Source organism: Gopherus flavomarginatus, chromosome 20, assembly GCF_025201925.1.
Source record: "Gopherus flavomarginatus isolate rGopFla2 chromosome 20, rGopFla2.mat.asm, whole genome shotgun sequence".
NCBI lineage: Eukaryota > Metazoa > Chordata > Testudines > Testudinidae > Gopherus > Gopherus flavomarginatus.
The window spans coordinates 23,729,062-23,756,664 of NC_066636.1; the positions used below are offsets into that span (position 1 = coordinate 23,729,062).

Consider the following 27,603-nt stretch of genomic DNA (forward strand, 5'->3'; position numbering starts at 1 on the left):
CACGGGGGCTGGATTTAATGACTTTCTGAGGTTCCATCCAGCCCTGCACTGCTGTAATTTCAGTCCTCAGAGAACTAAACTGTGGGCCCCCAAGGCAGAGAACAGGAGAGACCACGGTTCCTGCAGTGCCCAAGCCCCCTGCAATGGCACGGCAAGAATTGATGAGGTGAGAAAATGTTGGCTGGTGGGGGGCACTGCCCCAGATTTTGGAGGTGTTTCCATCTTGATGGTTGGCTTATTGTGACCACAGGCGCGCTTTTTGCAAACTTCAGATCCAGGTTTGGATTCCACCCCCTCTTCCCTCTCTCCTCGCTGCCCAGCCAGAATTCAGGCACGTTTCATTTAGGGCAGGGGAGGCAACCTATGGCACATGGGCCGAAGGCGGCACGTGAGCTGATTTTCAGTGGCACTCACGCTGCCCGGGTCCTGGCCACCGCTCCAGAGGACTCTGCATTTTAATTTAATTTTAAATGAAGTTTCTGAAACATTTAGAAAACCCTATTTACTTTACATACAACAACACTTTAGTTATATATTATAGACTTAGCGAAAAAGACCTTCTAAAAACGTTAAAATGTATTACTGGCACACGAAATCTTACATTAGAGTGAATAAATGGAGACTCACCACAGCACTTCTGAAAGGTTGCCGACCCCTGATTTAGGGTGATGAGGTAGCAAGTGTGAAAAATTAGGACAGGGATCTGGGGGTAATAGGAGCCTATATAAGACAAAGCTCCAAATATCAGGACTGTCCCTATACAATCGGGACATCTGGTCACCCTACGTTCATTAGAGCTGAAGCATTCGTGCAGGGAGCAGGGATGTGGTCAGGGTTTTACGGGGATGGACTTCTGGAGGCCAGTGAGGACAAGAGGCTGCTGACTTCACGGATTAGCTACAGAACCAAATACGGGAGAACATCAGAGTCACGATCACCTCGGGCATGGAGCCTGTTCGTCACTCTGAGCAAAACGTTCTGGCTGCTCTTTCAAAACTTTGCAACTGCACATTGACTTAACACAGCTTAGAAACTTTGCTATGCAGAAGATGCTTTGAAATGCTACTTTCCCTTTATTTTTTTAGTAGTTTATGTTTAATTCAGTACTGTGATTGCGTCCTTCTAGTTCCAGCTGAGGTGTGTGGGTAACTGATGAATTCATAACTCTGGTGTTTGTAACTCTGAGGTTCGTTCTACTGTAAAACCTTTGCAGGGGAGTGAGGCCACTTTCTCCCCTGCAGCAAGGTACGCTTGGTGCAAGGTGGCAAGGACAGTCAGGAGCAAGTTATCTCCCTTCAATTCTCAGGCTGTCCCAGACCCAGCCTTGACATAAATTAGAGCAAACTAGGGGCTGCTCTAATTAACCGCAGCTGGCTCTGGTCTCTAAGGGCTAGATTTTTAAAGTATTTAGGTACCTAGGAGGATTTTCAAAAGGAACAAGGTGCCTAAAACACATTGAAATCAATGGGTTTCAGGTGCCTGAGCAGTCAGCAAAAGAATTTGCTCTGTTGTCTGACACCAGGTCAGAATTTCAACAGGGGGGACTCTCAACTGGCTGCATGCAGCCACATTGCTTCCCCCGTGCATTGCTCAGCAGACAGAACTGGGGCTGAGAATCCAACCCGAAACATTTAAGAGTCAAACTATCTTTCTATATATACACTAAGCACATGAAAAGAGCCAGATTCCTCGGCCAGCATCCTTGGCTTTCAACACACACATGCATCCTTCACCAGGCTGGTGGCACTCAGTGTTTATAATGCGGCCACGTCTTGAGGACCTCACGGATGGGCTGCCCAGGAGAAATGGTATTGCTGATGTCCCCGTGAGCCATGAGGAGATAGTCAGAAGACAAGTAGCCATTCTCAACAGCGAAGTGGAGCAGGTGCTTCAAAGCTTTCCAGGCCGCTGCATTGGGAGACCTTCCTGAAAGAGACCAGGAAGGGATTTGGCTCAGAGAACCTGCCTGGCTTCACCTCCTGGGCAGGGACTCGGGACAGACCCCAGGAATCAATATAATTTTTTCTGAGCAGGTGCCCAGAAGGGAGATGGGGAAGATGGACCGTGGAGACCTACGCAAGGCTGCTGCGCATCAGCTTGGGTTCACTTCACCAAGAGGCCAGTGAAATATCAGAAGTGTAATCACCAGCCAGCTCTCCATCCCACTCACCCACCCCCCACAAGTGATGCAGAGGGCTATGGGTGGGTCATGGGGAGGAGGTCTGGAGTGCAGGACACGCGCCAGGCTGACAGAAGGGACCAAACAGGCAGATATCCTGGTGCCGTTAAGAAAGCTGCCCTCACCCCAGCGATGTACTGTCCCTTTTGGCTTGTGGCTCTCTGTGTTTGTACAGCACCTTGCACAATGGGTGGAGTTCACCTCTCATGCGTTAGGCCTGATGCTGTCTCCCAGCATGGGGCTGAACTTGACCTATGGCTGGGAGATCCTCAGATCAAAAGCTCTGCCCTGGCCTCCCATCAATTCCTGTAAAATGCCCAGATCGATTCAACAAAATCTCCATAGCCACTGGGAGCATCCAACTTTTGCAGTGACCCCTATCGCTGAGTCTCAGAGCCAGGGGAAAATGGGAGCCAAGAAAGTTGCTTACCTGTAAAGTCGCCAATAAAGGCTATGCCCAGAGAGATGTCATTGTAACCATAAGTGTGGGCGCCTTCTGTATTCCAGCCTCTGCCTTCATACACCTTCCCATCCTCACCAATTAGGAAGCTGCAGGGTTGGGAAAGGAAATGTTTCTAATCCAAAATCTGCCATCAGTTCTACAGCTGAGGTTTCTACCCTAAGGCTGCCTAGAGAACCAGACTCTAACTGCCATTCGTTTTAACCAGAATTGTACCTGTATCCCGCCGCCACCTGTCACCCTGCTATACTGGGATCCAAACAGCAAAAGCAGGTTTGGAATGTCTCAGCTTAAATACACAGCACAGGCAGATTTGCGGGTAAGGATCGGAAAAGCAGAGCCAGGCGAAAGTTTCTGAACATTTTGTGAATAGAAACATCATCATTTTCATCAAAATGCGGGGGGGATTTTCTACCTACCCTAGCGCTGCTGGGAATTTTGCTGACAGTTGAGATATTCTGACACTATTTTTGAAATTCTGAAATGTCAACAAAAAATTTAAAAAAGTTGGATAAGTCCCACTAATTGTTTGTTTGCATTCCCCAGCTCTGCAGGGTGCAACATTCATTTTCTTTGCAAGTGTTTTCTGGATGGGAGGGAGGAACCTTTATTCTTGAGGGTAGCTCCAAAGCTTTTGTTAAATAACAAAAACCTTAAATGGGTTGACTCCTTTGTTATAGATTCATGGTGATTAGTTAAAAAAAATAAGACCAGTAGCTTATTTAGCTGCCTAAACATGGACTGAGATGCCTAATTCTAGGCTTTCAGATTTGAAAACATTGGCTTATGTTATTCAGATTTCTCCTGCTTTTTCTTCAACTCTTGACCAGAATCAGCCTGAGTGAAAAGCAAGAGCTACCGCATGAAACTGGTTATGTGCGTTAGCTACACTACTGAGCACATGCGAATAGGCACTATCTTAGAGCCTGATCCTGCAAAGGCTTTAAGCCTGTGGGTGACTTCATGCACGTGAGTAATCGCTTGATGCTAGTGCACGTGCATACGTTGCCCCTGGATCGGGGCCCAGAGAATGTGCTTTTGCCTCTTACTTGTAGGCAATGTTGCACCAGCCCTTGTTCATGTGGTAATGCTGAATATTCACCATCTGCTGGTTGCATTCAGCACCCGTTTTGCAGCTGCTGCCGGCCGTGTGGAGGATAATGACGTATCTAGTCTGCACTGCCTTGAGAGGCGAAGAGCAGTTGGCGGGTCGGCCGCCCCATTTGCCTGGGGTGACAAAGTGAAGGCAGAGAAACCCTGGAGGGAGAGAGAGAAAGATGAACCAAAGGGATGCGGCCGCCATCAGCCTCAGGCTGCGTCACTGCCTGGGCTGCTAGGGCTCTCTGAACACCCTGGCACGCTGTAGCCAGATAGTTTCGATGTCCACTGGATAATCCTGTCTCGAGGCCTCTATGTGGAACCCATGTGTAAATGCTGAGTGGCTCAAGTACCAATTCTTGGGATTCAGTCTTGCAGGTTCCTTTGCTTCCTCCAATTTCCTGACATAAAACCCCGCTATAAATTACTGACATTTCAGTGATTGTCGCTACCAAAAAGTTCAAGACACCCCTAACAGCCTTCCTAATTGCTACATTCTGGGCAGCTTCTCCTTTGTATAACTTTGTGCCACGTTCCCGGCTGACCAGACCTGCATTGCTACATTACCTTTCTTGCTTTAGATGAGGAGAACCTGAGGGCAGTGAAGTGACTTGGTCTCGGTCAAACACCGAGAAACCGGTAGAGACAAGAACAGAACACACTTCTTCTGCTGGCTCCCACTCCAACGCTCTGCCTGCCCACGACAAGTAACTGAAAGAACTGTGGGTAGGATAAACCCTGGACTCACCCCATGAGACAGCACACAGAGCACAGAGGAACACAGCCAGCCTGAGCATCCTGTAGAGCCTTCATTAAAATCTCCAAGCAAGAAGCACGACAAGGACCTGGGAACAAAAATTGTACTTTACACCAAGAGAAAAAAATGTCCAGTGCTCCAAGGGGCAAAATCAATGCAGGGAAAGAAACTGACAAACGATGAAGTCTAAAACACAGAGCCATGTTGTCAGCGGCATGGCTGGATGGACATCAGCGGAGTTACACCAGGGATGGATTTCCTCCTCTTGTGTTTCGCCCCTGATCGTAACCTAGAATTCGGGTGTGCATGGAGAGGCAGCTCAAGGCCCAGGCTCCAATTCCACCTTCCAAACAGGGCTTGAGTGATGCAACGACTTTCTGCCCTCTGGGAGAATTTCCCCGAGTTCCCAAGCCAATGCAAGTGAGATTATAGCTAGTGATAATAATGCTGATGTTTGTGATTCGCTGTATGGACCAGAGGTACCTACAGGCGTCCAAAGACATAAGACATGACAAATATTCATGGAAACAGGACCTAGGTATATTCCTAGGGCTAGAGAAGAAAACAACTCTATCAACCCAACAGTCTTCCTGTGGGCAAGCAACCAACCCACATGCTCACCTCCATTACGGTGGAAACAAACATCTCTTCAATCTGGCTTGGCAGGATGCTGAGAACGCACCAGGACACAGTTTGGAATGCTAGTTATTACTGGTATTATGGTAGCACCCACAGGCTCTCCAGCTATCATCAGGAACCTGCTGTGCTAGGAGCTGGTCAAACCCATAGGAAAACACAGTTCCTGCCCTTGGGCCCTGCTTTATAAAGGTATTTAGGGGTTCTCAGCTCCGCATTGCGACACCTCCTTGACTTCGGAGCTTTCAACAGCCCGCCAAAAACATTAGAAAAACAATTTGGGGGAAATTTGCAAAATGTCAGAGTTGTTTGTGTTCAGCGGGGCCCAACTTCCTGATTCTCTGGCTCATCCTTCCAGCCCTGCCTTATTTCATTCTTTCCTGCTGGTGACTCAGGCACTCCCCACCCAGTCGTTACCATGGCATGGCAGCACCCTGCTATTTGTAATGCGTTTATCCTTCCCCCCGCCCCCGTTGTGAGGCTGGACAGGGCTGTTAACTCCATTGCCCAGAAGAGGAGGTGAGGCCCAGAAAGACTAAGTGACTTGCTCCAGGTCATGCAGTAAATCTGTGTCAGAGCAGGGAGCTGGACTAGGGTCCCCTGAGTCCTAGGCTTCCCCTCTAACCATTGCACTCTCCTTCCTAGCCAGCTCCTGAAAGCAACCCACACACCCCTCTGGTAGCAGCACCTAGGCAGGGAGCCGGGGGGGTCTCCACAAGCCACTGCCCACAGGCACCGCCCCTGCAGCGCCTGGGAACTGCGGCCAATGGGAGCTGCGGAGTCGGTGCTCGGGGTGGGGGCAGCACGTGGAGACACACCCCAAAGCTGCCTTAGCCCCACTGCACTGCCAGTGATAAAGTTACCGGCCGGGGGCTTCCATGTCAACCAATCGGCATTTTATAACCCCAAAAAAATTTTCAGAACATTCTGGCCCAGTTCTACCCCTGTTCTCAGGAGACTCTGCCTCGGTTCAAACACCAGTTCCAGTCCTCCAGAGCAGCGTTCTCGCCTCGAGACCCGGCCAGCAGTCTGACACTTACAGGGCATGAGCCTGTGTTCTAGGGGGGTTGCAGCACCCCAGATAAAATCCTGAAGCCCAGAGTAAATAGGCAGCCAGAGGAGTTTGCAGTGGGGAGATGACCCTGTCTCCCAGGGGCTCGAGTCCCCAGAAATTCGGGCCTTCCCCATGTTCTTAAACACCTGCAGCAACTTTCTGACTCTCAGCAAGGTAGACAGAGGACTCAGTGGCTGGCGCAATTGTAACCAGCTGTACTTGGGCGGACAGCAGGGAATGAGCCCTTGTGACCGGCAGAGTTCAAAGCATGAGACACTGCAGCTTCGCTGGCTCCTGAGTTCTTACACGCACCGGCCACTAGAGGGGACAGAGGCCTCCCTCTGGCATGGGTTATTACACAGATATTCCACAGGAGCCCCTGCCCGCTGCAGTCTGAACCGCTCCATCACTTGCAACAGCAGCCCTGAGGCTTGGACAGAACGGGTGGGGTGGAAATGCCAAAGCAAAACCAAGAGCAAGGGAGCAGCGAAAAAGCATCTAGTATTTACCTGGGTCTCGCTGGAACTCCCCGAGTCTTCGTTCTGCAGGCACAGAGGGACGTGTCTCTTTTTATTGGCTGTGGACGTGAGGGAGACAAGAGATGTTGAAACAGCACTGGAAGGAAAAAGTCTCTTGGCCGGGAAATTGTGCGTTGTGATTCAAGAGAAAAGGGTGAGAGCTGGCAAGTGCACACGTTTCAAAACACCGGCTTTGCTATGAGCATGGACCATGATGTCACGGAACGAAGGACAGAAGGGGGTTTCTGTCTCGAACAGAAACAATGAAATGCCAGTCAGTGCAAGGAGCTATATTTATCCTTGAAAAAATGGGATATTTGGGAAGCTTTTATGAGAAAAACTCCTTCAAAAACGAGAAGAAAAATTCTGTTATTTTGCCTGCTCAATAAAAGCATTCATGAGGGAGTGTAAGAAAACACTGAGAGATTCGATAGCTTCAGGAAACAAAGAAATTCTTATGGTCTCTGGATCTTCATAAGCCTCTTAGTGCAATTGGTCTTTGGAAACACCCCCAGATACAGTCACTTTTACCCAACTGCACTTTCCAAAGATTTGAGATTCTCCACACATTTCATCCATTTTGGCCAAGGTAACGCAGCCGAGTGGGGGCTCGGCCCATCGTTAATTAAGGTTCCTATCACTGCCTCCTTCCGGAGAATCCCCATTTTAGAGGTTTGCAGGAATACAGTCACAAATCTAGCTCTGAGCTTGGTTCCGGGTGATAGCCCAGAGTAAAGGACTCCAGGGTTGATTCCTGGTTCGCTGAGCCAGCAACAGGACCCGTTGTGGCAAGAGGCTGGCAGGGCCCATCACCCTCCCAGCTACACTGATCTGCCTGAGCCACTCCTCCTGCCAGACCGCGGAGCTTTAAGCCGCTCCCTGATCCCACCAGCTCGGCCCCCGGCCAGTCTCTTGGTACAGAACACAGCAGTCTGAGGGCTGCTCTAAACTGCACTGATTGCCCACTAACATAGCCAGAGATCACTGAGGCGCAGGGGTGCCCTGGCCACACCCCCCTTTCCTCAGCACTGGCAGCCAGGAAGGGGTTAACATAGGTGACACCAGGAGAGTTAGCACAGGCGGGTTCCTGGAGGCAGGGCGACTCCTCCGCTGGTGGGATCTGGCTCTTCCTGCTCAAGGACAGAGAGGGCACCATTGGGCTCAGGTGGCCCGACATCCCGATATGATAGGGACCGTCCTAGTATTAGGGAGTTTGTCTTATATAGGATCCTATTTCCCCCTTCCCCACCCCAATTTTTCACACTTGCTCTCTGGTCACCTACATTGGGCTCTTGTGTAAGGGAGGCCCAAAGGGCTCGGGATACGACCTATGGGCCCTGATCAAAGGACCGGCACAAGTGAGAAGCGTTAACATTTCCCTTATGAGTCACGCTGCGCTCAGCGCATCAGGTCCCGTGGCAAAGCTATAGACAGAGGCCCTCTGCCAAGCCCAGCCATGGCTGCGTTTCACCACCAGGCGGCAGCGGAAACTTACATTAGTTGCCTTCCCCAACAGGCTGGCACCACCCACCCCCAAGTCTGTCCTGCGCCAGTCCCGTCCCGTTCGTACCACCTGGACTCGGAGCCAGGGCTGGGGCCTAGGCCGAAACAGCAGCTGTGTCTCCAGTAACGTTTTCTCCCCTTGCAGTCATATTCTTGTCAGTGGCAATTGGATAATTCATTAAAAGCGGCACTTCCCACAACAGTAATAAAGGCAGAAGGAGGAGAAAGAGGGGGACTGTATAATAATCCACAGGCTGTTAATGGTATGTCTACCCAGCACACTGAACCTGTGGACAGGGTGTTTCTAAACCCACACTCAAGCACCTGCCCTGTGCTGACTTCGAACTGGTGCGGACCAGGGGAACCCAGAGGGAGTCCAATTGCTGGACCCAGGTCTGTGCTGATGTGTCCACACCACCGCGCAGCCCTCTTGACTCAGATCTACACTTCAGTTGTGTCCACCCTGCCGAGTGACAGGGCTCGGACTCCAATCACAACCAGGCTCGGGATCTGACCCACCCCCTAGCAGGTCCAAGGACCCTGGCTCCTGAGTCCTCGCTGACCCAAGACTGATTTGTGTTTGGACAGAAGTGGGACTTGGGCTCAAACCAGAGTCAGAGCATGGCCTGAGTGTGCTGTGTAGACATCGCCAGTGGTGAGAGACAGTTTAAGGGAAGCATTCACCAAGGGGGCCTGGCCTGGTCCTGCACGGTGGATAAACAGAGGCCTTCAGACTCCAGGGCCAGACCGCCAGCACCGTGCAGCAGCCGTGAGTTCATTTTTCAAATAATGTGGGAAAAGACCCCAGGGCGGTGAGCGTGGGATTGTTCCCAGAAGGATTCCCGTGGCACAGGGCCCAGGAAGGGGTTATTTCTGAAGAGTGCTTTTCTTTGTACTTGTTAAGGATACTGTTGGCTTGAAACTCGTACAATAGGAACATGCTACAGAGCTAACCGAGACGCACGCAGGAGGCAATTCCGATTTGCCATGGTGTCAAAATCAGGGGGTGTCTCCTGTTTGCCTAGAAATGTCTTGTAACTCGCTTGTTCTGCGTCCATCTTGGGACAGTTTCTCCATTGTTTGAGTAAGTGGATGAAGACAAATCAGATCCTAAAAGAGAACTGGATAAATTCATGGTGGTTAAGTCCATAAATGGCTGTTAGCCAGGCTGGGTAAGGAATGGTGTCCCTGGCCTCTGTTTGCCAGGGGGTGGAGATGGATGGCAGGAGAGAGATCACTTGATCATTGCCTGTTAGGTTCACTCCCTCTGGGGCACTTGGCATTGGCCACTGTCGGTAGACAGGATACTGGGCTGGATGGACCTTTGGTCTGACCTACTATGGCCATTCTTATGTTCTTAGGACGGGACTGGTGTCCTGACCACATCTATTAGGGAGGACAATCGTTTGGGTTTGGGGCAGGGGTTGGTATGTGCGTTGGCTTCAGGCTAAGCAGAGACAGCAGCAATGATGTGGCAAGCGAAGGACCAGCCCTGGGTGCCCCCAGAGCTCAGTGCCGCAGGGGCATTCTGACACTCTCCAGGAAAAGAGCTCAAACGACCCATTGAGGAGGAACTGGCGAACTCCTTGCAGGCCAGCGTGGTCCAGCACCTTCATGGCAGAGTGGAGGAGTGGATGGCAGCATTGCTTCGCCCAGGGTTGAGCAGCATGGCGTCGAGTTACACCAGCTCAGCGCCTGACCCAAAGACCAGGGGCCAGCACCTGCTCCCAGTGGCAGTGGTGTCACTCCAGAGTCACTCTGCTTAAGTCAGTGGGGTTATTCTAGATTTATAATGATGTAAATGAGAGTAGAATTTGGCCCTTTGCCTGCACTGGGGATGTCGCAGGCCTGATTTGCACCCATGCAAGTGAGATGAAACTCACGCTCTGAAAGGCCACACTATGCATCCTTTTCTACCCTTGGAGGGACCTCTCAGAACCACACAAGGAGCTTGTGGCCCAGTTCTGCCCAGGGCTGAACACACTGCAGCCCTACTGACTTCAAGGCACTCAGCACCCTGCAGGATTGGGCCCTCCATTGCCATAGGCAGGGAAAGGCGATGGCAGGTCTGACTCTCTGAGCCCAGCACCTCACACAGTCAAAGCAGGAGTGAAACCTTATCAGGCAGTGGTGAGGTGGGCCTGGGGTCTCTGTGATTTATTGACCTGATCCAAACACCACTGAAGGTTGTGAAAAATCTGAATCCATGTTCGCATCCACGCTGCACACCCCCTGACTGACAACTGAGGCTTTATGACACCCTGGCAAGCCATGGCACTGTTATAAGGCCCATTTTATAGGTGGGGAAACTGAGGCATGGAGCCATTAAAGTGACTTGCTCAGAAGCAGCACAGAAAACCAAAGCCAGGTGTAAAAACCAGCTGCTCTGAGGCTCAGGTCTGTGACCTTAACCACAGAACCACCCTTCCCTCCACAGCTGTGCACTCCCATAGCATGGAGTGAAGGAGGAGAGTGCCTTCCTGACCCTACCTGGATCGCTGTTCATGCCCTGAAGCATGAGGGCTGGTGACCCACATTTTTTATTCCAGCAGATGCTGGTCTCATGATTCTGATGGACATCAAATCCAGTTCCGAATGGGGCGAGGCAACACTTCTCGATGGTCCCCTGTGGCAATTAACTTCACGGGATAATTGCGCAGTGTGTAAAAGACTCATCTCCTGGTGTTTATTTTTATCATCTGCTAATTTCATCAGCTTCCCGCTAAGGGACGTGTGTGCGTGTGTTGTTCTGCTGCCATGTAGGCCGGTGGGGGAGGGGCTCAGCCCTTTTCTACTCTGCACTGAAGGAAGCAAGAATGGTGACAAGACACAACAAGGGCCTGATTCTGAGTTGCACCCCCTGTAAGCCACTGCGGCAGGAAAAAAGAGCCTTAAAGTGGCTGGAACCTCCCTTGGGCAGGGGGCCTCAGCAGCCCACCCTGCTCACTGCCACTGGCCTGGGGATGGGATCAGAGCTGTGGCCTGGGAGAACCAGCGCACAACTTAGATCAGCATTAAGGCTGCTCTAACTGACCCGAGGAGCCAGGCAGGGCCTTGGGCCAAAGCTAATCCCCCACATACACACATCCTGCCCCAAGGGCTGGAACCAGGTAGCAGATTTGGGTCCCTGGCGCGCTGTTCACCTCAGATCGGAAGCCCGGAGTGGCCAGAGCAGTGACGGTGATGGGGTGGAGGCTACACGAGGAGGAGTTTAGAATAGGCTGAAAGCTGAAAGTTACCTCGGGGTGGATGCATGCAGCCAGCCGGCCTTTCCCCTGACACTCGTCAGCTCCTGGGCTCCAGATGTACCTGCAGGGCCAGGTGCTCTTCTGACACCTGTGCACCTCCTTCACCCCATGAAGTTCATGCATCTTATGCCATGTCAGACAGTGACAAAAGCCTGACAGAAATCCATGTCTACAGCTTCCCCTAGGCCGGTCACCCTGTCAAAGGAGCAAATGTAGGCAGGCGTGGGCTGATCTGTTCTTGCTAAATCCAGGCTGCCTGCTCCTTGGCATGACAAACGGATTGTCTAATAACTGGGCTCCTAAGTACCGGCACAATCCACAATACGCTTCCCTCGAAGGCTCATTCTGGTTCTAGCATGGTATTTGCCACTCCCCATTGCGACACTCCTGCATCCCAGAACACGCTCGCGCTCTCTCAGGTAAGCCAGGCTGATCACTGCAAAGCTGGGCCCTCTGGGCATGTGTGTTTCGATGGATTCTTGAGGCCCAGGGGAAATCACAGAATCACAGGGTTAGAAGGGACCGCAAGGGCCATCGGGTCTAAGCCCCTATCAGTGACATCCATGGGGCTACATCAACTTATCCCAGCTGAGAATCAGGCCCCCTCGATTCCCAGCCCAGTGGAACTGTCCATTCCAACCTCCTGCATCAGATAAGGCACAGAACTGACCCAGGTATCCCGACACGGAGCCTGATCCTTTGTAATTGAACTAGAGGGTGCGTGTACATCTAAAGGTGTCTGCATCCTCTGGGGAGGGCACCAACATGACCCTGATGTTCTCCCCTCATTCCCCCTTGTCTTCCCCCCCAACACACACACATACCCCGATCTACCTTATCTAGGGGGTGGTCTTCCACCCCGCTCCCGTACTGAGGTATCTTCTTCCAGGGGCTAACCAAGCATCCAAACAGGGGACTCGCACTAGAGGAGGTGGAGGTAACAGGGCTGTGTGCGTCTCCCCACCTGCCCAAAGAATTAACCCCCTCCAGGCCTGCTGCAGCAAAGCAGAGTTGCAAGGGAGGGGAAATGGCTGGGGTGGGGAGGGGAAGGCTTCCAAAGCATGGAGCATTTTGTTGCTTCTCTGAACCTAATCTGCAGGGGCCTGACTTTTCGGAGGCGCTCAGGAGCCGGCACTCGGAGCAGTGGGTGCCTAGCACACCTTTGAAACCCAGGCCCAAAGCTTTAGGGGTGTTCCCTGCGAGCGAGGAGTTCTGGGTTGTCAGCACCCTGAGGAGTAACTGTCTGGTGCAAGTCGGTGGCCATACAAGGTCGCAGGACTGGTAGGTCCCTTGTCTTGTTGCTTTCAAGGTGGCAAAGTCTACTCCGTGCCGTTACAGAACTGGCGCCCTGTGGGGCTGGAAGGGACCTCGAGAGGTTTGCTGGCCAAGCCAATCAACCTAGATCAGCTCTGACAGGGGACTGTCCAACCCATCCTAAAAAACCTCCAGTGATGGGGATTCTGCCCCCTGGTCTCCTGTTCCAGAGCGTAGCTCCCTTACGCTAGTGAGTGGATCTTGCTGTGCATCAGGCCTGCTCCTCAGACTGACAACATAAAGGTACTGGCGTGCCTGCCAAAGCCCCTGCCTAGGGCAGGGGGGTGGTCTTGTGGGTAAGGTGTTGGCCTCGGTCTGTGGACACCAGGTTCTATGCCCAAACCTGTCACAGGCAAATCACTCCATCTTGCTGGGCCTCAGTTTCCTGTGAGATAGAGTCCCCTGGGGAGGTTGTGAGGCTAGATTCATTAAGCACTGTGAGGGTGCAGCTAGTCTGGGGAAGGTGGAGCCCCATAAGAAATTAAACGAAGCCGGCCCGCATTCCTGGAAAGATTCACCTTTGCTGAAACCATGTCTAATTCGGGAAGCAGTTATTTCAAACCCGCCGTGCAGCATTCCTCACCCTTCTAGATTCGGCAGGCCCCTTCTTGCCCCTCCTCGGGGGTCCTGGGCCCCACTGAGGAATGCTGAGCCACCAGAATGTGGACGGTCAGGTTTTAACGAGGCCTCGTTTGGACAGTCCCCTGGGGCAGTGGTGCAAGAGATGTAATCCCTGTGCACACTGCCCAGTGCCCCAGCAGCGCTGGGAACACCCCTCCAGCCCAGCACGGGAGATAACGGCCAATCTGCAAATCTCAGGGCGAGTTACACCGAGCAAAGGGTGCAGGACCGAGCTCCTCCCATGGCAAATGAGATACTGGGCGTAGGTTCAGCCCTGGGATTATGCCAGTGCAACCCCCGGTACTAGGTCCCGGGCAGGAATGGTGGGGAGGCTCCCGCTGCAGCAGGGGACAGTGAAGAACAAAGCATGCATGGCACAGAGCAGACTGGAGAGGGGACAACTGAGTGCATCTCCCCCCCTCCCCTTGGCACAGCTCCTCTGCCCTCCCACCCCACAGGCACGAATGCTGCCCACTCCCAGCCCAGCATCATCCCTGAATGAGGCAGGGGCGGAAAGACTGTCCGGCCCAGGAGGTGAATGCCCCTGGTGCCCAGCCGGCCTTGAACCTTGCACAGGGGTCAGTGTAACCCCACCTTGCCTTTCCTGCATTGGGAGCAGGATCCGGGATGGATAACCGCTGATCTAGCCCAGGAGCAGCTCTGATTCAGCGGGGCCCTGCCTGCCTCCGATGGGTCAGGAGGCAGCGTGATTGTCTCTTTCCTCACCATGTTGGTCTAACAGCCCAGGATGACACAACGCGACTCCATCGCTGGGAGTCCTGTAGGGATGCAACAGTCTGGTTCCATTAGCAAACATCCGATTGTGTCAGCCTCCCGAAACTTCTCCTTTCTGGTTGCTCCTTGGCCACACCATGGGGGAACAGCCTCAGTGGGCCAAATGGGGGAGAAGGCGCTGGACACCCCAACTGCAGGACCTCGGTTGTGTATCGGGCTCGGGCTGTCCTCTCTGCCCCGCGTGGGGGTGGGGGGAAGGCCACATGCCAGGGGCAGGGTTTGCCAAAGGGTTCATCGCCATGGGGGCTGAGCTCTTTGGAAAACCTGACCCCCCCCCCCAGTGGGCTTCTCTTCGCAGTGTTCACTCAAGTATCGCCCCCACCAGACTCCCATCCACACCCCAACACGGCTTCACTCCAGACTAGCAGTGCCTTGAACCTGAGCTGGCCAACCCGGCAGGGGGAGCAGGCCACAGCTAACTCCACTGCAAAGCCAGAGCCAAAAACCTCCCCCCCTCGGCTAATCAGTCTGAAGCAGTGAGGCTGCCTGGCCGCTCCCCAGGTGCTATGGAACTTCTCACTTGAGCTGCTGTGTCAAAGGCAGGTGCAGGCTGCTTAGCTGGTAGCAGGTGGATCTTGTTAAGAGCCAGGCAGCAGGGGAGGATAAAAGCTTGGTTGTTTGCTCCCTAACAGGGGAGTGGTTCTGCTTTAGCAGGGCTTTGCTGAGAGTGGCTTTTTCTAGCCCATCCCTGCAGGCTATGTAATTGGGCTGGTGGTTTTAAGGTTATGATTGGGATTAATAAGGCCAGGCAATTCACATTACATAGAAGGGTGTTTCTGTAGCTCTTCTCAGAAACAGGCTAAGCCATTGGGCTGCCAGGAGCTGGAAAGCAGCTCTGATCTCAGTAACCACAGGGCTGCAATGGCTTTTTTCTTTGGCTGCAAAGCAGAGATTCTTAGGGGAGCCTAGTTCAGGTTTGATTCTTCCCAGAATGAAAGATCAAGGAAGGTTTTTTACTCTCTAGACTTGCAAAGGAAAAGAGCACTGGCCAGCCAGGAGCACAAACAGCTGGCAGACAAAAGGGTGACATTGATTTCCAAGCATGAGAGTCAGGCAGCACTGAAGCTCAGGAGCCCCAAGCTCACAGAAAGCAGCCTGCGCTGTGCTTAGATGGAGATAGCATTTACTCCAGGCTGGTGTACTGAGGAGGTGATATTTTGCTCTGTTGTCGTTCTTTCCCGTGTGCTTGATTTGAGGTAATCTCCCCTACTCAGGAGGAAGCCAGGTCCATCGTGTGCAGCCTAAACACACTAACACTAGAGGCTGCACGTAGCAAATTCTTTCTACCAGGGCTGGGATTTTCTACATTACAAGAAAAGGCACAAACTTTCCACCCAGCCGACCTTTCAGCTTAGATGAAGGGCGCAGGGAATCCCTATGGGAGCATGAGAAAGGTGGGGTCTGCAGGAGGCTGCGCTGAGCTGAACCCAAGGTGCTGTCTCCTCAGAGCCCTCTGAGATTTAAAGGTGCAGGCCCTAGGAAATAAAAGCACATCATGTTACATAGCTAAACACACATGCTGCATGGTAAGGACGGCCAGAACTCACATTCAGAGTTTGGGCCTGAATGAGAAGTCGGCAGCGCTCCAGCTATTGCCAAAGAAAGGGACATGCTGTGGGTCTCATTATTCGCAGGATTCCTGCCTCTAGTGAGGATTTTAACTTGTGCTTCAGTCTTCTGCCGCCCCAAAGCACTGTAAATGACATTGTTGTGGAGGGGGAGCAGAGATGTGGAGAATTTCGTCCTTGTCCCTTTCATCTTGATGCCCTTAATACAAGCTGCAGCCTTTTGACATACAGACAGAATTATGCGGTAGGAGGGCAAGGCGTTTTGCCAAAAAAAATTGGGATGTAAAAGGGCTTTTTGGAGGAAAAAAGGCAGAAATGTTCATGGGGGGGAAATTGCATTTTTGTCAATGGGGAGTGTTTATAAAAACTAATAGATTTCAATTTTGAACTGAGGGAGCGGGGGGAGCAGATCAGTTTTCAGTTTTTCAATGAAAATCCAAAAACTTTCCATGGAAAATTTAAACACACACAAAATTTGGGCTCTGAAATTTTTAGGGAGGAGAAATTAGGATCATTTCCCTAGCAGCTGTGTGTGAAAGCTGAGAAGTAGCTTCTTTACTAGCCTGTGATCCGGGATAGAATCAGCCGAGATAGAAAACAGCTTTTAGTCCATGCCCAGTAACCATGGCAGATTTGCTTCCTTGGAAGATTGATAGGAATTCAGAGCACTCCTGCGGTCTATCCCCTTCTCTCGTTGGTTTAGATTAAGGCTTTGGGACTGTGTTGTTCTATGTTTGTGCAGCACCTAACACAATGGGACGCTGTTCGCAATTAGCCTCCAGGCACTTCCATATGAAATGGGATTCAGCATAATGTTATCTCTGATACCAACTTCTTGTGTGGCCTTGAGCAAGTTCCTTATCCTTTCTGCTCACGTGTGGCTGCCATGCAGGGGTGTTTTGAGGGTGTGGAATATGAGTGTGTCACGGAGTCCCCGGGCAATGCTCTGGAACTGCTCCCCACCAAGCCAGTCAGGACTTCGGGAAGCCTCCTCTCCCTTGGAGCAGACTGTCTTTAGGGCAGGAAGCTCACACGCATTCAGCATGTGCCCCTCTGTGTGCTTCCCACAGCGAGTCCACCCCAGCGGGGTCCTGGGGAAGCCACCGGGTCCTGCACCCCCACTTCGCAGTCAGGCGTGACTCTCAGCCAGCCAGTAAAACAGAAGGTTTATTTAGACGACAGGAACACAGTCCAAAACAGGTCTTGCCAGTATAGACAACAAGACCCCCCTTAGTTAGGTCCATCTGGGGCCCCAAGGAGGCCACAGCCCTGCTGCCTCTTCGGGGCTCCCCTCCATTTTCCAGTCAGCTTCCAAAAACTCCCCAACTCCCTCCAGCCCCTCCTCTCTGGGCTTTGTCCCTTTCCCAGGCCAGGAGGTCTCTGTCACCAACACCTTTAGCATCCCCTTGCAGGGGGGGAAGGCCCGGGCCATTAGTTGCCAGGAGACAGAGGGTCGGCCAGAGCTGAGGCCCCCACACAGTATTCAGTCCCACTTCGTCACAGAGTGCAACTCTTAAAATCATGGGAGCCATTCTCGAGTTTTCTGAACTAATGATTTGTCAGCAGAGACAGAAGGGGGAAATGTGGGTTGAAACAAACAAGGCCAGATCCTCAGCTAGTGCAAACCACGAAATTACACGGAAGTCAATGGGCCTCCATCCATGTGCATCAGCAGAGAATCTGGCTCCCATTACTGCCCGACGCTGCAGCAGTAGCTCGGACATGTGGGGATGAGGGTGACTTTACATCCTGGTTTCTGCAGGGACACCTAACTCGCAGACAAGTTATGTGACCAGAGTTTAGCTTTTACAGTGCAAAGAGACAGTTCCACGACTTGTGCACCTCACTGGCACTTAAGTGGTGCACATGTGATCTGCACAGGGGGCATTTCACCACTTGAGTGGAAGTTTCACAGGAACCTGTAGGATTTAGGTGTCCAAACCCCATTAATTCCGTTAGGCTCCTTTGACAATCCCGGTCAGAATGACTTAGACCCCCTATTCTGCAAAGATTTATGTGCATGCTTAAATTATGCAGGTGCTTAACTCAAAGTAGGTGAGTAGCTCTGTTGAGTTAGGGGTCTGCACATGTGCCTGAACCTTTGCAGGATCTCAGTCTCTGCCTTGCAGATGAGCTGCTGAGTTTATATCATATGCTATTAATGAAATTAACTCCTCGGAGCTTATTTTTCTTCTGAAATAATGCAGACACTCAAAGCAGGTGAAGCAGGGTCCTGGGCAGAGTAAAGCCATTCAAAGTGAAATAAAGAGCTGGGCTGATCGTTCTTCAGATGTGGTTTTAGAAAGCAGTGCAAGCTGAGAACAAACCTCCCAGAAAGTTACTGGATTCTTTCAAATCCTGACCAGGTTGCAATTTGTCTCAAAGGCTGGAAGCAATCACATTCAGCTCTCAGTAGGGATAATCACATCCAGCACACTTCAGATGTCAAAACCCGCTCTGAAGACAGCTGGAGCAACCTGTTTAGCAAGAGTGAGGTTAGCGAGGGGCCGTTTTATGGCAATCTCAGACTTTGCTTCAGAGTTGTTGCTTCTGGTATCTTTGTGGCAAGTTTCTTAACAGGAATTGTCGGAAAGCTAGTCAGTTGCAGCATCTCACTCAGCCTTGGGAAATTGTAACTGTTTTGAGTTTTTTAGATGCAAAAGGTTTGCATGGTCGTGGCCAGAATGTATTTCTTAAGGGGAGAGCTCACCAAGAGAGGTCCTTTTATGGATGCATAGCTACACCTGGAGCCCCTAGGCATTTCCAGCCAGGTATTTTTAAAAATGGCAAGTGATTTGGAATGCCTGTTTTCTAGGACCTGATTTTTAGAGGTGCTAAGCACCTGTAGCTCCTGCTGACTTTAGTTAGAACTGGAGGAGCACAGTCCCAGGCCTAATGTCTCGCTTTGGGATCTGAAAACCAGATGCACCCAAAATCAGCAGCATCTGGAAAATGCCAGACCAGTGGGTCCATCCCTCCTGATAGCCTGTCTCTGTCAGTGGCCAGCACCAGCTGCTTCAGGGAAAGGTGCAAGAAATGTTGCAGGAATGGGTTAACCTACTCCTAGGGAAGTTTTCTTCCTGACCCCATTAGTTAGAGGTTGGTTTATGCTCTGAAGCATGAGGGTGTATTTCCCTTTCAACACTGATTACTTTTCATCCCTTACTGTTATAATTCTGAATATTATCATTATCCAGATAACAGTCCAATCCTTTCTGGAATTCCCCCAACAGTGACCACTGTGATAAGGGAATTCTGCACCCGTTAGAGGGCTGTACGTGCTACATCCATAGAATGCATACAATGTGGTACAGACTAATATGTGTGTATTTGAATGGGGAGTTTTGCTTAACACCAGAAGATGGGAAATGGATCAATGAAACCTGAAGACCTTCACTTCTAATAGGTAACTCACTTTAACAGCGTGCCTGTGATTTCTCCTTCTGTTTTTGTCTTGTTTTAAAGACTAGCCTCTACTAAAAGAAAAATATTTTTGTTAGTTTCACAGGTGAATGCTTAAGACCACTGCAACATTCTATGCACGGGCTGCATTGTAAAGGCAGATCCTCAGCCAGTGTAAATCAGTGTTGCTCCAGAGACAGCAGTAGTGTTAGGATGAAGGACTATATCGCTCTACATAAGTTCTTTGGGGAAGGGAGAATGTTTCCATATCTATTTGCAAAATTCTCAATGAGGCCTGGATCTTGAGTTGGTACTTCCATAATGGTTCATTGTCAAATGAGGAGGATAGATCAAGGGAGGTCCCTTGTCAATATCCTCATTAATGACTTGGGTGTTGGAGTGGAGAGGATACTTATAAATTTGTAGATGTCACCATGCTGGGAGGGGTTGCAAGCACTTTGGAGGACAGGGTTAGAATTCAAAACAATCCTGCTGAATTGGAGAATTGGTCTGAAATGAATAAAAACAAGTGCGAAGTCCTTCGCTTAAGAAGGAAAAATCAAACGCACCCATTCCAAATGGGGGGAAATCGTCTGGGCAGCAGTACTGCAGAAAAGGATCTGGGGGATTATGGTGAATCACAAATTGGATATGAGTCAACAGCGTGATGCTATTGCAAAAAAGACAAATGTCATGCTGGGATGTATTAACAAGAGGGTCATAAGACCCAGGAGGTAACTGTTGTGCTTTGCTCACCACTGGTGAGGCCTCAGCCGGAGTCCTGTTCCAGAAAGACATGAACAAACTGGGAAGTCCAGATGTGAGCGATAAAAATGTATCAGAGGTCTAGAAAACATGACCTCTGAGGAAAGGCCAAAAGAACTGGGGCACGCTAAGACTAGAGAAGAGGAGGTTGATTGACACATGATAACACTCTTCCAGTATTTAAATGGTTGTTTTAAAGACAGCAATGGTCAATTACTCTCCATGTCCAATGAGGGTAGGACAAAAGAAATCAGCTTAGTTTGCAGCAGGAGTGATTCAGGTTAGATGTTAGGAAAAGCTTTCCAACAGCAAGGCGAGCTAAGCACTGGAACAGGGCACCTTGGTAGGTCATGGAATCCCCATCCCTGGAAGTTTTTAATAACAAGTTAGCTAAACACCTGTCAGGGATGGTCTAGGGTATATTTAATCCTGCCTCGGCATGGGAAGATGGACTAGGCGACCTCTTGAGCTCCCTTCCTGCTCTTCGTTTCTAGGATTTGATGATTCAATCATGCAAATAACAAGCATAGTAATTCATCTTCTTTAATCCTTATAAAGACACCAGGACTTGCCACTATGGAGTTCTGTGTTCCCACAAAACTTTTCTTTCACCTGTTTCTCTTTTGAATAGTTTCCCTTTAGCGTTTTACTACATTAAAATGAAGAACATCAGAATGGCCAGCCTGGGTCAGATCAGTTGGCCCAGTATCCTGTCTGCTGTGAGTGCCTAGCGCCAGATGCTTCAGAGGGAATGAATAGAACAAGGCAATTTTGATTGATCCATCCCCTCTTGTCAAGCTCTGGCTTCTGGCAGTGAGAGGTTTAGGGACACCCAGTGCTTAGGGTCACGTCCCTGACCATCTTGGCTAATAACCATTGATGGATCGATCCTCCACGAACTTATCTACTTCTCTTTTCAACCCTGTTACACTTTTTGGCCTTCGCAACATCCCCTGGCAATGAGTTCCACAGGTTGACTGTGGGTTGTGTGAAGAAATATTTCTTTTTGTTTGCTTGAAACCTGCTGCCTATTAATTTCATTGGGTGACCCCTAGTTTGTGAAGGGGGGAATAACACTTCCTTACTCACGTTCTCTATACCAGTCATGTGATCATAAACCTCTATCATATCCCCCCGTAGTCATCTCTTTTCAAAGATGAACAGTCCTGGTCTTTTCCACCTCTCTTCATATGGAAGCTGGTCCATACCCCTGATCATTTTTGTTGCCCTTCTCTGCATCTTTTCCAATTGTAACATTGCTTTTTTTGAGAAGGGGCAGCCAGAACTGCAGGCAGTGTTCACGATGTGGGCGTCCCATGGATTTAGATAGTGGCACTATAATATTTTCTGTTTCATTATTTATCCCTTTGCTATTGGTTCCTAACATTCTGTTTGCTTTTTTGACTGGAGGCAGTTCTTGGGGGGAAGGCATGGGGTGAGGGTCAGGAGATCTGAGTTAAATCCTAGCTCCACCGCAGACACCAAGTGGGACCTCGGACAAGTCAATTGATCTCTCTGTGCCTCAGTTCCCTGTCAGTACAAAGGAGATAATAACCCATCCTTTGCTGTCTCCATTGCGTGAGTTCTCTGGGGCAGGGCCTGTCTCATACCATTGAGTGAGTGTCCAGCAGCATGAATCGTAGCTAGAGAGCACTGAGGGCCAGATCCAGGAAGGTATTTAGGCTCCTGATTTCTGAGCCTTAGGTGCTAGCATAATAAATCGTAATCATGTAATTAAAGCCCTGGTCTAATGAATGTGGGTGCAGCTGCTGGGAGAGTGTGGGCAGTGCTGTATGTCTAGACAGATTCAATGGCTGCTGATAAATCACATATTCCGATTTAAGCCTAGGCTGTTGCTGTTTATTAGTTACATGATGTGGGGGGGTCATTATTTACAGTGCGGTTTCTCAGGAAGCGCTAACGAGGCTGAGAGGAGAATTACTCCTGCATTTCTGGGGCTATTGCTGGTATTAGAGAACAGCCTAATGCTCTGTGTGAATGCAGGGCCCTCCAGCACAGGGTGTCTGGGAAAGCCTGCGGGAACTTCACTCCTACGCAGAGAGCTTACACGAGGGCTGAGCACCCTCTTAACCCAGGCCTGGACCCCCGCAAGGGTGAATTTCACCCACAGTGAATTATAAAGAGGCCCTGGAGCCTTTTCCATCCCCAGTCCCGTTCTGTGTGTAAGCGGGAGAATGGTCCCGCTATTGTGGGGAACTTTCCTGGCTTCTGCACTACCCCGGTGAAGTGGGCTAGCGAAAGGATCTGAGTCCTCGCTCCCACTTCCTTTACCCGGAGGCCTCCCTGCCCTTGAGGACTGCCCTTCCACTCTGCTGTCTGGCAGAGTCCTCGTAACCCCGACAAGGCTGGGCCCACGATTCCTGGGGGGCTTGACCCTCAACCCTGCTGTGGTCACCTAGGAAAGGGGCTAGGGTGTCCCCACTCCAGGGTACCCTTTTGCACTGCGCACCTCCCTGACCCACTGATCACATCATACAATTTAAAGCAAATACAAGTTATTTAATTAACAATTAATTTAAAAAAAAGAATAAGGAAAAATGGGAAAGGCTAAAGGAAAACACATCACCCCGCCCTGTGGCAGAGACCATCACAAACAGTGTCTCTGGAATGTCAGGGCAGTTCACAGTCTGTTCCTTGTAGGTCCCAGGCCTCCTTCTCAGGCCCTGGCTGTGCTGCAGGGACGCTGTGGGTTGGACATTTGCTCTGGTGGTGGCCACGCACTCCCAGGCTCTGGGTGGCAGGACCCTTCTCCCCAGTGTCACCCCTGCTCTGTCAGGGTTATGATCCCCCTCCAAGTCTGGCCTGCAGGGCCTCTTGGCTGGGGGCATCTCCCTGTGCTGGGCCCATTGCCCAGGGTCCCCCTCGCTCTCCCCAGCTGCTCAGCGCACCCAGCTCCGGACTGCTCCAGCCCCAGTGCCAGCTCCACTCTGCCTCAGCACGGCTGCTGCTGCTCTGCCTTCAGCTCCCTGGGCTGCTTCTCTGGCCTCTCTGGCTCCAGTTGTTACAGCTCCGCTCCAGGGCAGGTCTTCTCCCTGGGCTGCTTCTGTGACTCTGCTCTGAGCTCTCACCTGCTTCCTGGGCTGCTTGTCTGGCCCCTCTGGCTCTGGTGGCTGCAGCTCCGCTCCCAGGGCAGGTCTCTCTCTCTGGGCTGTGCTCTGGCTTTTTGGGCTGCAGCTCTGCTCCCATCAGCTTAGCTTGGGCCCCTGCTCTCTCCTTCGCTCGGCCCCACTCTGTCTGACCCAGACAATTCCAGCTCACAGGGAGAACGGGACCCACCTGGCCTCCTGGCTCCTTGATTAGCCTGCCCGCCCTGTCAATCAGGCTGACCTGGAGCATTGGCCTCTCCACATTGTTCCTGGAGACTGTCAGTTTCAGGCTCCTGATTACCATCGACCCCTCCCTTTTTAGTACTGGGAGCTAGCAACCAAACCCCCCACTGAATGTTAATAAGGGGGCAACAGTCCCCTTACATGTGTCCATAGACAATAGCCAGGAATCACGTCCCCTACCCTGCAGTGCAGCCCCCTCCGAGGTCAAGCACATCCGCTGCTCACCGCCCGCAGGCCTAGGCCAGGAAGCAAAGGAGAATAGTGTCCCACAGCAAAAGCACAGGGGACTTTTTCGCCAGGCAGAATCTAACTCCACACTGGTCGTTGGCTACAACACTTGGACTTTCTGGGACATGTTGCTATTGAGTCAGTTCAACCTGGGTAACACGTATTTCCAGTAGCCACAATGTAATGTTGGTCCTGGCGGGATGGGCCAGTTCTCTGCATCCAGGGAAACCAGGAAGACCCCAGGGCTGCCCTTTCTCTTTGCTGCAGTCTGTAGGGTGAGTGTGTACCAAGAAATCCACACTGAGTATAAACCTTAACCGTCATGAGCACTTCCTCCCAGACAAGGGGCTACTGCGCAGGCTCAGTATGTCGGGGAGCGGGACCGCTGGTGGAGCCAAATGGATTCCTAGCCACTCAGCAGGGATTAAGACCTAAATAGCTAAGGTTTGCCTGGGGAGATTCCTTTTCATGGGTGCAAGTTTTCCCCATTACTACACCTTAGCCTGGAGATATTTTGCCCATTATATTTCTCACTGTGGGTGACTCCTCGCCCCTTGAAGTCAATGGGGCCAGAATTTCACCCTATGCCATTAGATTCTTGAGTTGGATACATGCCACATCGTGTCCATTCTTATACCTTGCAATGGACCTGTCTGATGGTTTTCACGTGTTATTCCCCATCATGGACATGCTGTGTATGTTTCGCCCATGACATTCCCATTCATAGATGTACCTAGGACAGATCCTCAGCTGACATCAATGAAGCTGGACATTTTCCATCAGCGGGAATCTACCCTTATGTGTTTTGCCCATTATATTCCTTTTCACAGACACATGTTTTGTCCATTGTTACACCTTGTCATGGATACATTATATGTTTTGATTATTGTATATTTTGCTATTGATACAGATGTTCTGCCCATGGACCCCTGGTGGTGGATATGTGCATGACAGCCTTGTACGAGATGTAGTATGAAAACGAGATTGATTCAAATATGTTTCATTATCTTACGTCTTTTGTTGAAATGTGCCTCGTTCTCCACCCACTCTCTCTTCTACAGACAGATAGATGCACCACACACACACACACACACACACACGGCTCTCGGTTTCCTCTGCTTCTGGGATTTTGAAAGCAGAAACTCCCTCCCTCGTCCCAGAAAGCAGAAGCCCCACCATGCTGGACCAGAGGGTTTTAGAAAAACAGACTAACTCTGAGAGCCCTGCCAGGGGGCACCAGCTGGCACATGGCACCAGCCTCCCAGGAAAACACAAATCAAAGGCAAAAAACTTGGAGAATTTTACAGCAAATCTTTATTGTCTCATGGCCAGATCATCAGACCCCAGCGAGGGGGAATCTCAGCAGCTTTGAGCTACTGTCTCAATGCATTTGGCTCCAGCCTCAGACTTGGGCAGCCTGAGTTTAGTGCTGGTGCTGCTGCCCTCCCTCTTCCTGGTGGATGTGCTCATGGGTGGCGATGGTCACCCTGGTGATCAGGACCATGAACTCCCCAAAGCTGAGCTGCTGGTCTCTGTTTTTGTCCAGGTCTCTGAACAGGCTATCGATGGAAGTTTGGTCCTTTTGTCTCTGTAGGAAAAGGGAGGAAGGGGTAAGCGGCGTTAGTTGCAGCCAGCTCCTTGCGGCACGAGACGTGATGATGACGCAGGATGCTCTCCACCCGACAGCCCCACCAGAACCCTCAGGCGCTAGTCTGGAGAATGAGCGAGAGGGACCAGAGGGCTAAGCCAGGCTGCCCATGCCTATGTTCTGAGGGCCAGGCATCCTTCAGGGACCATGCTGCCCAGTTCTGAGGGTACAGGAGTGGGAGCCTATTCCTGCCTGCTCTGCTCTTCGGTTTGCCCCAGGGATAATGCTCCCTCCCTCTTTGGTAAAGTACACTGCAGTCTACAGCTTCAAACCACTGTAGCAGAGCTGGGCGTTTCCCACCCCAACAGCTAACTGGGTCCTTAAACGCTGAGCACCTCTTGTCCTTCCCCTGATGGGCTCACTCCTGATTACAGACTGGAATGGCTCTGCCTGGTTCTCAAGAAGAATCAAATAACAGCCTCGCTCTTACAATGTTTAGATTTCGGGGTGCTTTACAAAGGAAGCCAGTATCATTTTTCCCCATGGGAAACTGACGCACAGAGCAAGCAGGGACTTGCCCAAGGTCACCAGCAGAGCTAGGAGGTGAACCAAGGTCTCTGAAGCCCCATCCAGTGTCCTGCCCACGAGGCTATATCACAGCTAGGGGGGGACATGCCAGCTTGCCAAGGAGCATGAGCCACCAGGGCTGCTGCAACCCAGAGCACATGATCGATGTGATCACGCTGAAGAGGACTTTCAATCAGTGTGTAGAAAAGGAGTTTGGTATACACTGTGGGAGGGGAAGGGCATAGACAGCAGAAGTAAATACAGTACGGAGCACAAGAGTGGTTATCTACTGCCATGCTGGCATCAAATGTTTACTGGTGCCCTATAGTTCCCAAGAAGCCCTTTCAAGATGTTCAGATACTACAGTGAGGAGGGCTTTCTAAGCCGAAATAGACTTTCTGCAAAAAACTTCACCTATTTGTCTGTTGTGAGACAGCTACAAAGCAAAACACTCTGCTTTTTACGTTCCCAAATTCAACAGCCTTAGACCCTGTGGCACATGTACCGGATCTCGCCGGATTCCTTTGCAAAACTGCAGTCAGCTAATGAAAGTCAAACACCTGGGAACTGGGGCAAACAGAGAGAGGAGGTAAAAGGATCTGAGCCCCCCGTTCCAGACCAAAAAGTGCTGGAGAATTGCCCCCACCCTGTTCTAGTTAAATTCAGTCTCTAGGCACATTCAGCTTTCCAGAACATGGGCCAAACCCTCAGCTACCCTATGTCAATGTTGCTCCATTATTTCCAGAGGAAGATCTGGCCCCTTATTCTAGTGCCTGCAGAATACAAGTCAAGCTGCTCTGACTTCACTCACCTTCAGAAAGTTCACAAGGTTCCTGTCAATCAGCTGCTTCAGCTCCCCCTTGGTCAGGGTGTCGAAATGCCCGACCCGTACCGAATATTGGTGGAAAATGTTGATGATTGTCTCAATGGCTTTTTCCAGCTCAGAAAGATCCCCCTTGATCGTTTGCTGGCTAACCTGAAAGGGAAATGGTTGGGCTGAATTTTAGAGGAGCCCAACTGGAAGAAACCTTAATGGACCTGATTTTCAGGCAGTGTTGAGCAGCCACCCTCTGAAAATCAGGTGCTGTTAAAATGCCTTACGCTGGGCAGTCAAAAATTGAGGCTCCCGAAATAGCTGACTGCCAAGATGCATCCAAAATTAGACACATGCAAACTCAACCAGCATTACCAATGAACCAGAGCAGCCAAGCTGGGTCTGAAAGTGCTTCCAGATACTGCAACGGTTCGCTGCATTTAGGAGTCACACTCACAGATAAGGCAGGAAGAAATAGGCTGCTCAGACTCCGCCTATATGCAGAAATGTCCTCACCATTCCCCTTAAGCTACGCGCTTTAAAAGAGAATATTAGCGTGAGACATGGGAAATTCAGGTAACCTGTTACACTGGGACTCACCTGACTCATTTTGTTCAAGGGAAGAGCGAGAAAGAACCAAGAGCAAGAAAGAAGGTGGAATGAGGAGGGGCAGGAGGGTTGCCCCTCTTATAGTCTGTCCAGCGTTCTGCTCCGTCCCCCACTTGCAAAACGCTTCGGTCTCACTTGATTGCAGTACAGCGCCGTTACGCACCCAGGCATTGCCTAAGGTTTTCATGCAGTTCCTTAAATGGAATTCCTGTGGCTTTTTCTGCAACTTCAGATGCTTGGAGCTTGGCACACCGGTCAGTGGTTTCTTCAGAGAGCTCAGGGCTGAGTCTCAGGGCTGTGGACCCCCCCCCCCCTTCTGCCACCACCTCTTCCCGATTGTGACTAAATGTTGCAACAGTTGATTCGGCCTGTGTTCTCTCTCTTTCAGAAGGCATCAAAGAGCAGGGGAGGGGAGCACTGGATGGTGAGAGCAGGTCTAAGTAATGGGTCAACTTTGATCCCCTGCAATTTCTTGGGACCCTATTATTCAGTTTTCACAAAAGCATGAGGTGTTAGTGGAAATGGTTGT

At 50.9% G+C, this 27,603-nt stretch overlaps 2 protein-coding genes across 4 annotated transcripts; both read right to left on the reverse strand.

Moving 5' to 3' along the window:
• Positions 1-485: 485 nt before the first annotated feature.
• Positions 486-14,154, reverse strand: LOC127038428 (peptidoglycan recognition protein 3-like). 3 transcript variants are annotated; one of them, XM_050931036.1, is made up of 6 exons: positions 14,115-14,154; positions 6,694-6,761; positions 4,486-4,582; positions 3,689-3,896; positions 2,610-2,728; positions 486-1,926 (listed from the first exon to the last, which is right to left on the reverse strand). In XM_050931036.1, the coding sequence occupies exons 3-6, from the start codon at positions 4,532-4,534 to the stop codon at positions 1,748-1,750; spliced, it is 555 nt and encodes a 184-aa protein (XP_050786993.1). In that variant the 5' UTR covers positions 4,535-4,582; positions 6,694-6,761; positions 14,115-14,154; the 3' UTR covers positions 486-1,747. The 3 variants fall into 3 exon arrangements, with proteins under 3 accessions (XP_050786993.1, XP_050786992.1, XP_050786991.1); XM_050931035.1 differs by lacking the exon at positions 14,115-14,154 and adding an exon at positions 13,983-14,104; XM_050931034.1 differs by lacking the exon at positions 14,115-14,154 and adding an exon at positions 13,983-14,104 and having other exon boundaries at positions 6,694-6,951.
• Positions 14,155-24,792: 10,638 nt separating this feature from the next.
• On the reverse strand, positions 24,793-27,183 carry LOC127038433 (protein S100-A12-like). The gene is made up of 3 exons (XM_050931042.1): positions 27,066-27,183; positions 26,463-26,627; positions 24,793-25,084 (listed from the first exon to the last, which is right to left on the reverse strand). The coding sequence occupies exons 1-3, from the start codon at positions 27,072-27,074 to the stop codon at positions 24,920-24,922; spliced, it is 339 nt and encodes a 112-aa protein (XP_050786999.1). The 5' UTR covers positions 27,075-27,183; the 3' UTR covers positions 24,793-24,919.
• Between the last annotated feature and the right edge of the window lie 420 nt (positions 27,184-27,603).

What these genes read in the sequence shown, in the direction of transcription:
- LOC127038428 (XM_050931036.1), bottom strand. Translation starts at nt 4,534, where the DNA reads ATGCTCAGGCTGGCTGTGTTCCTCTGTGCTCTGTGTGCTGTCTCATGG. An exon ending in TGGTGCAACATTGCCTACAA is followed by an intron (nt 2,729 to 3,688) that starts GTAAGAGGCAAA and finishes CCAACCCTGCAG; the next exon opens with CTTCCTAATTGGTGAGGATG. An exon ending in CTTTATTGGCGACTTTACAG is followed by an intron (nt 1,927 to 2,609) that starts GTAAGCAACTTT and finishes GGTCTCTTTCAG; the next exon opens with GAAGGTCTCCCAATGCAGCG.
- LOC127038433 (XM_050931042.1), bottom strand. An exon ending in ACCTTGTGAACTTTCTGAAG is followed by an intron (nt 25,085 to 26,462) that starts GTGAGTGAAGTC and finishes CTTTTCCTACAG; the next exon opens with AGACAAAAGGACCAAACTTC.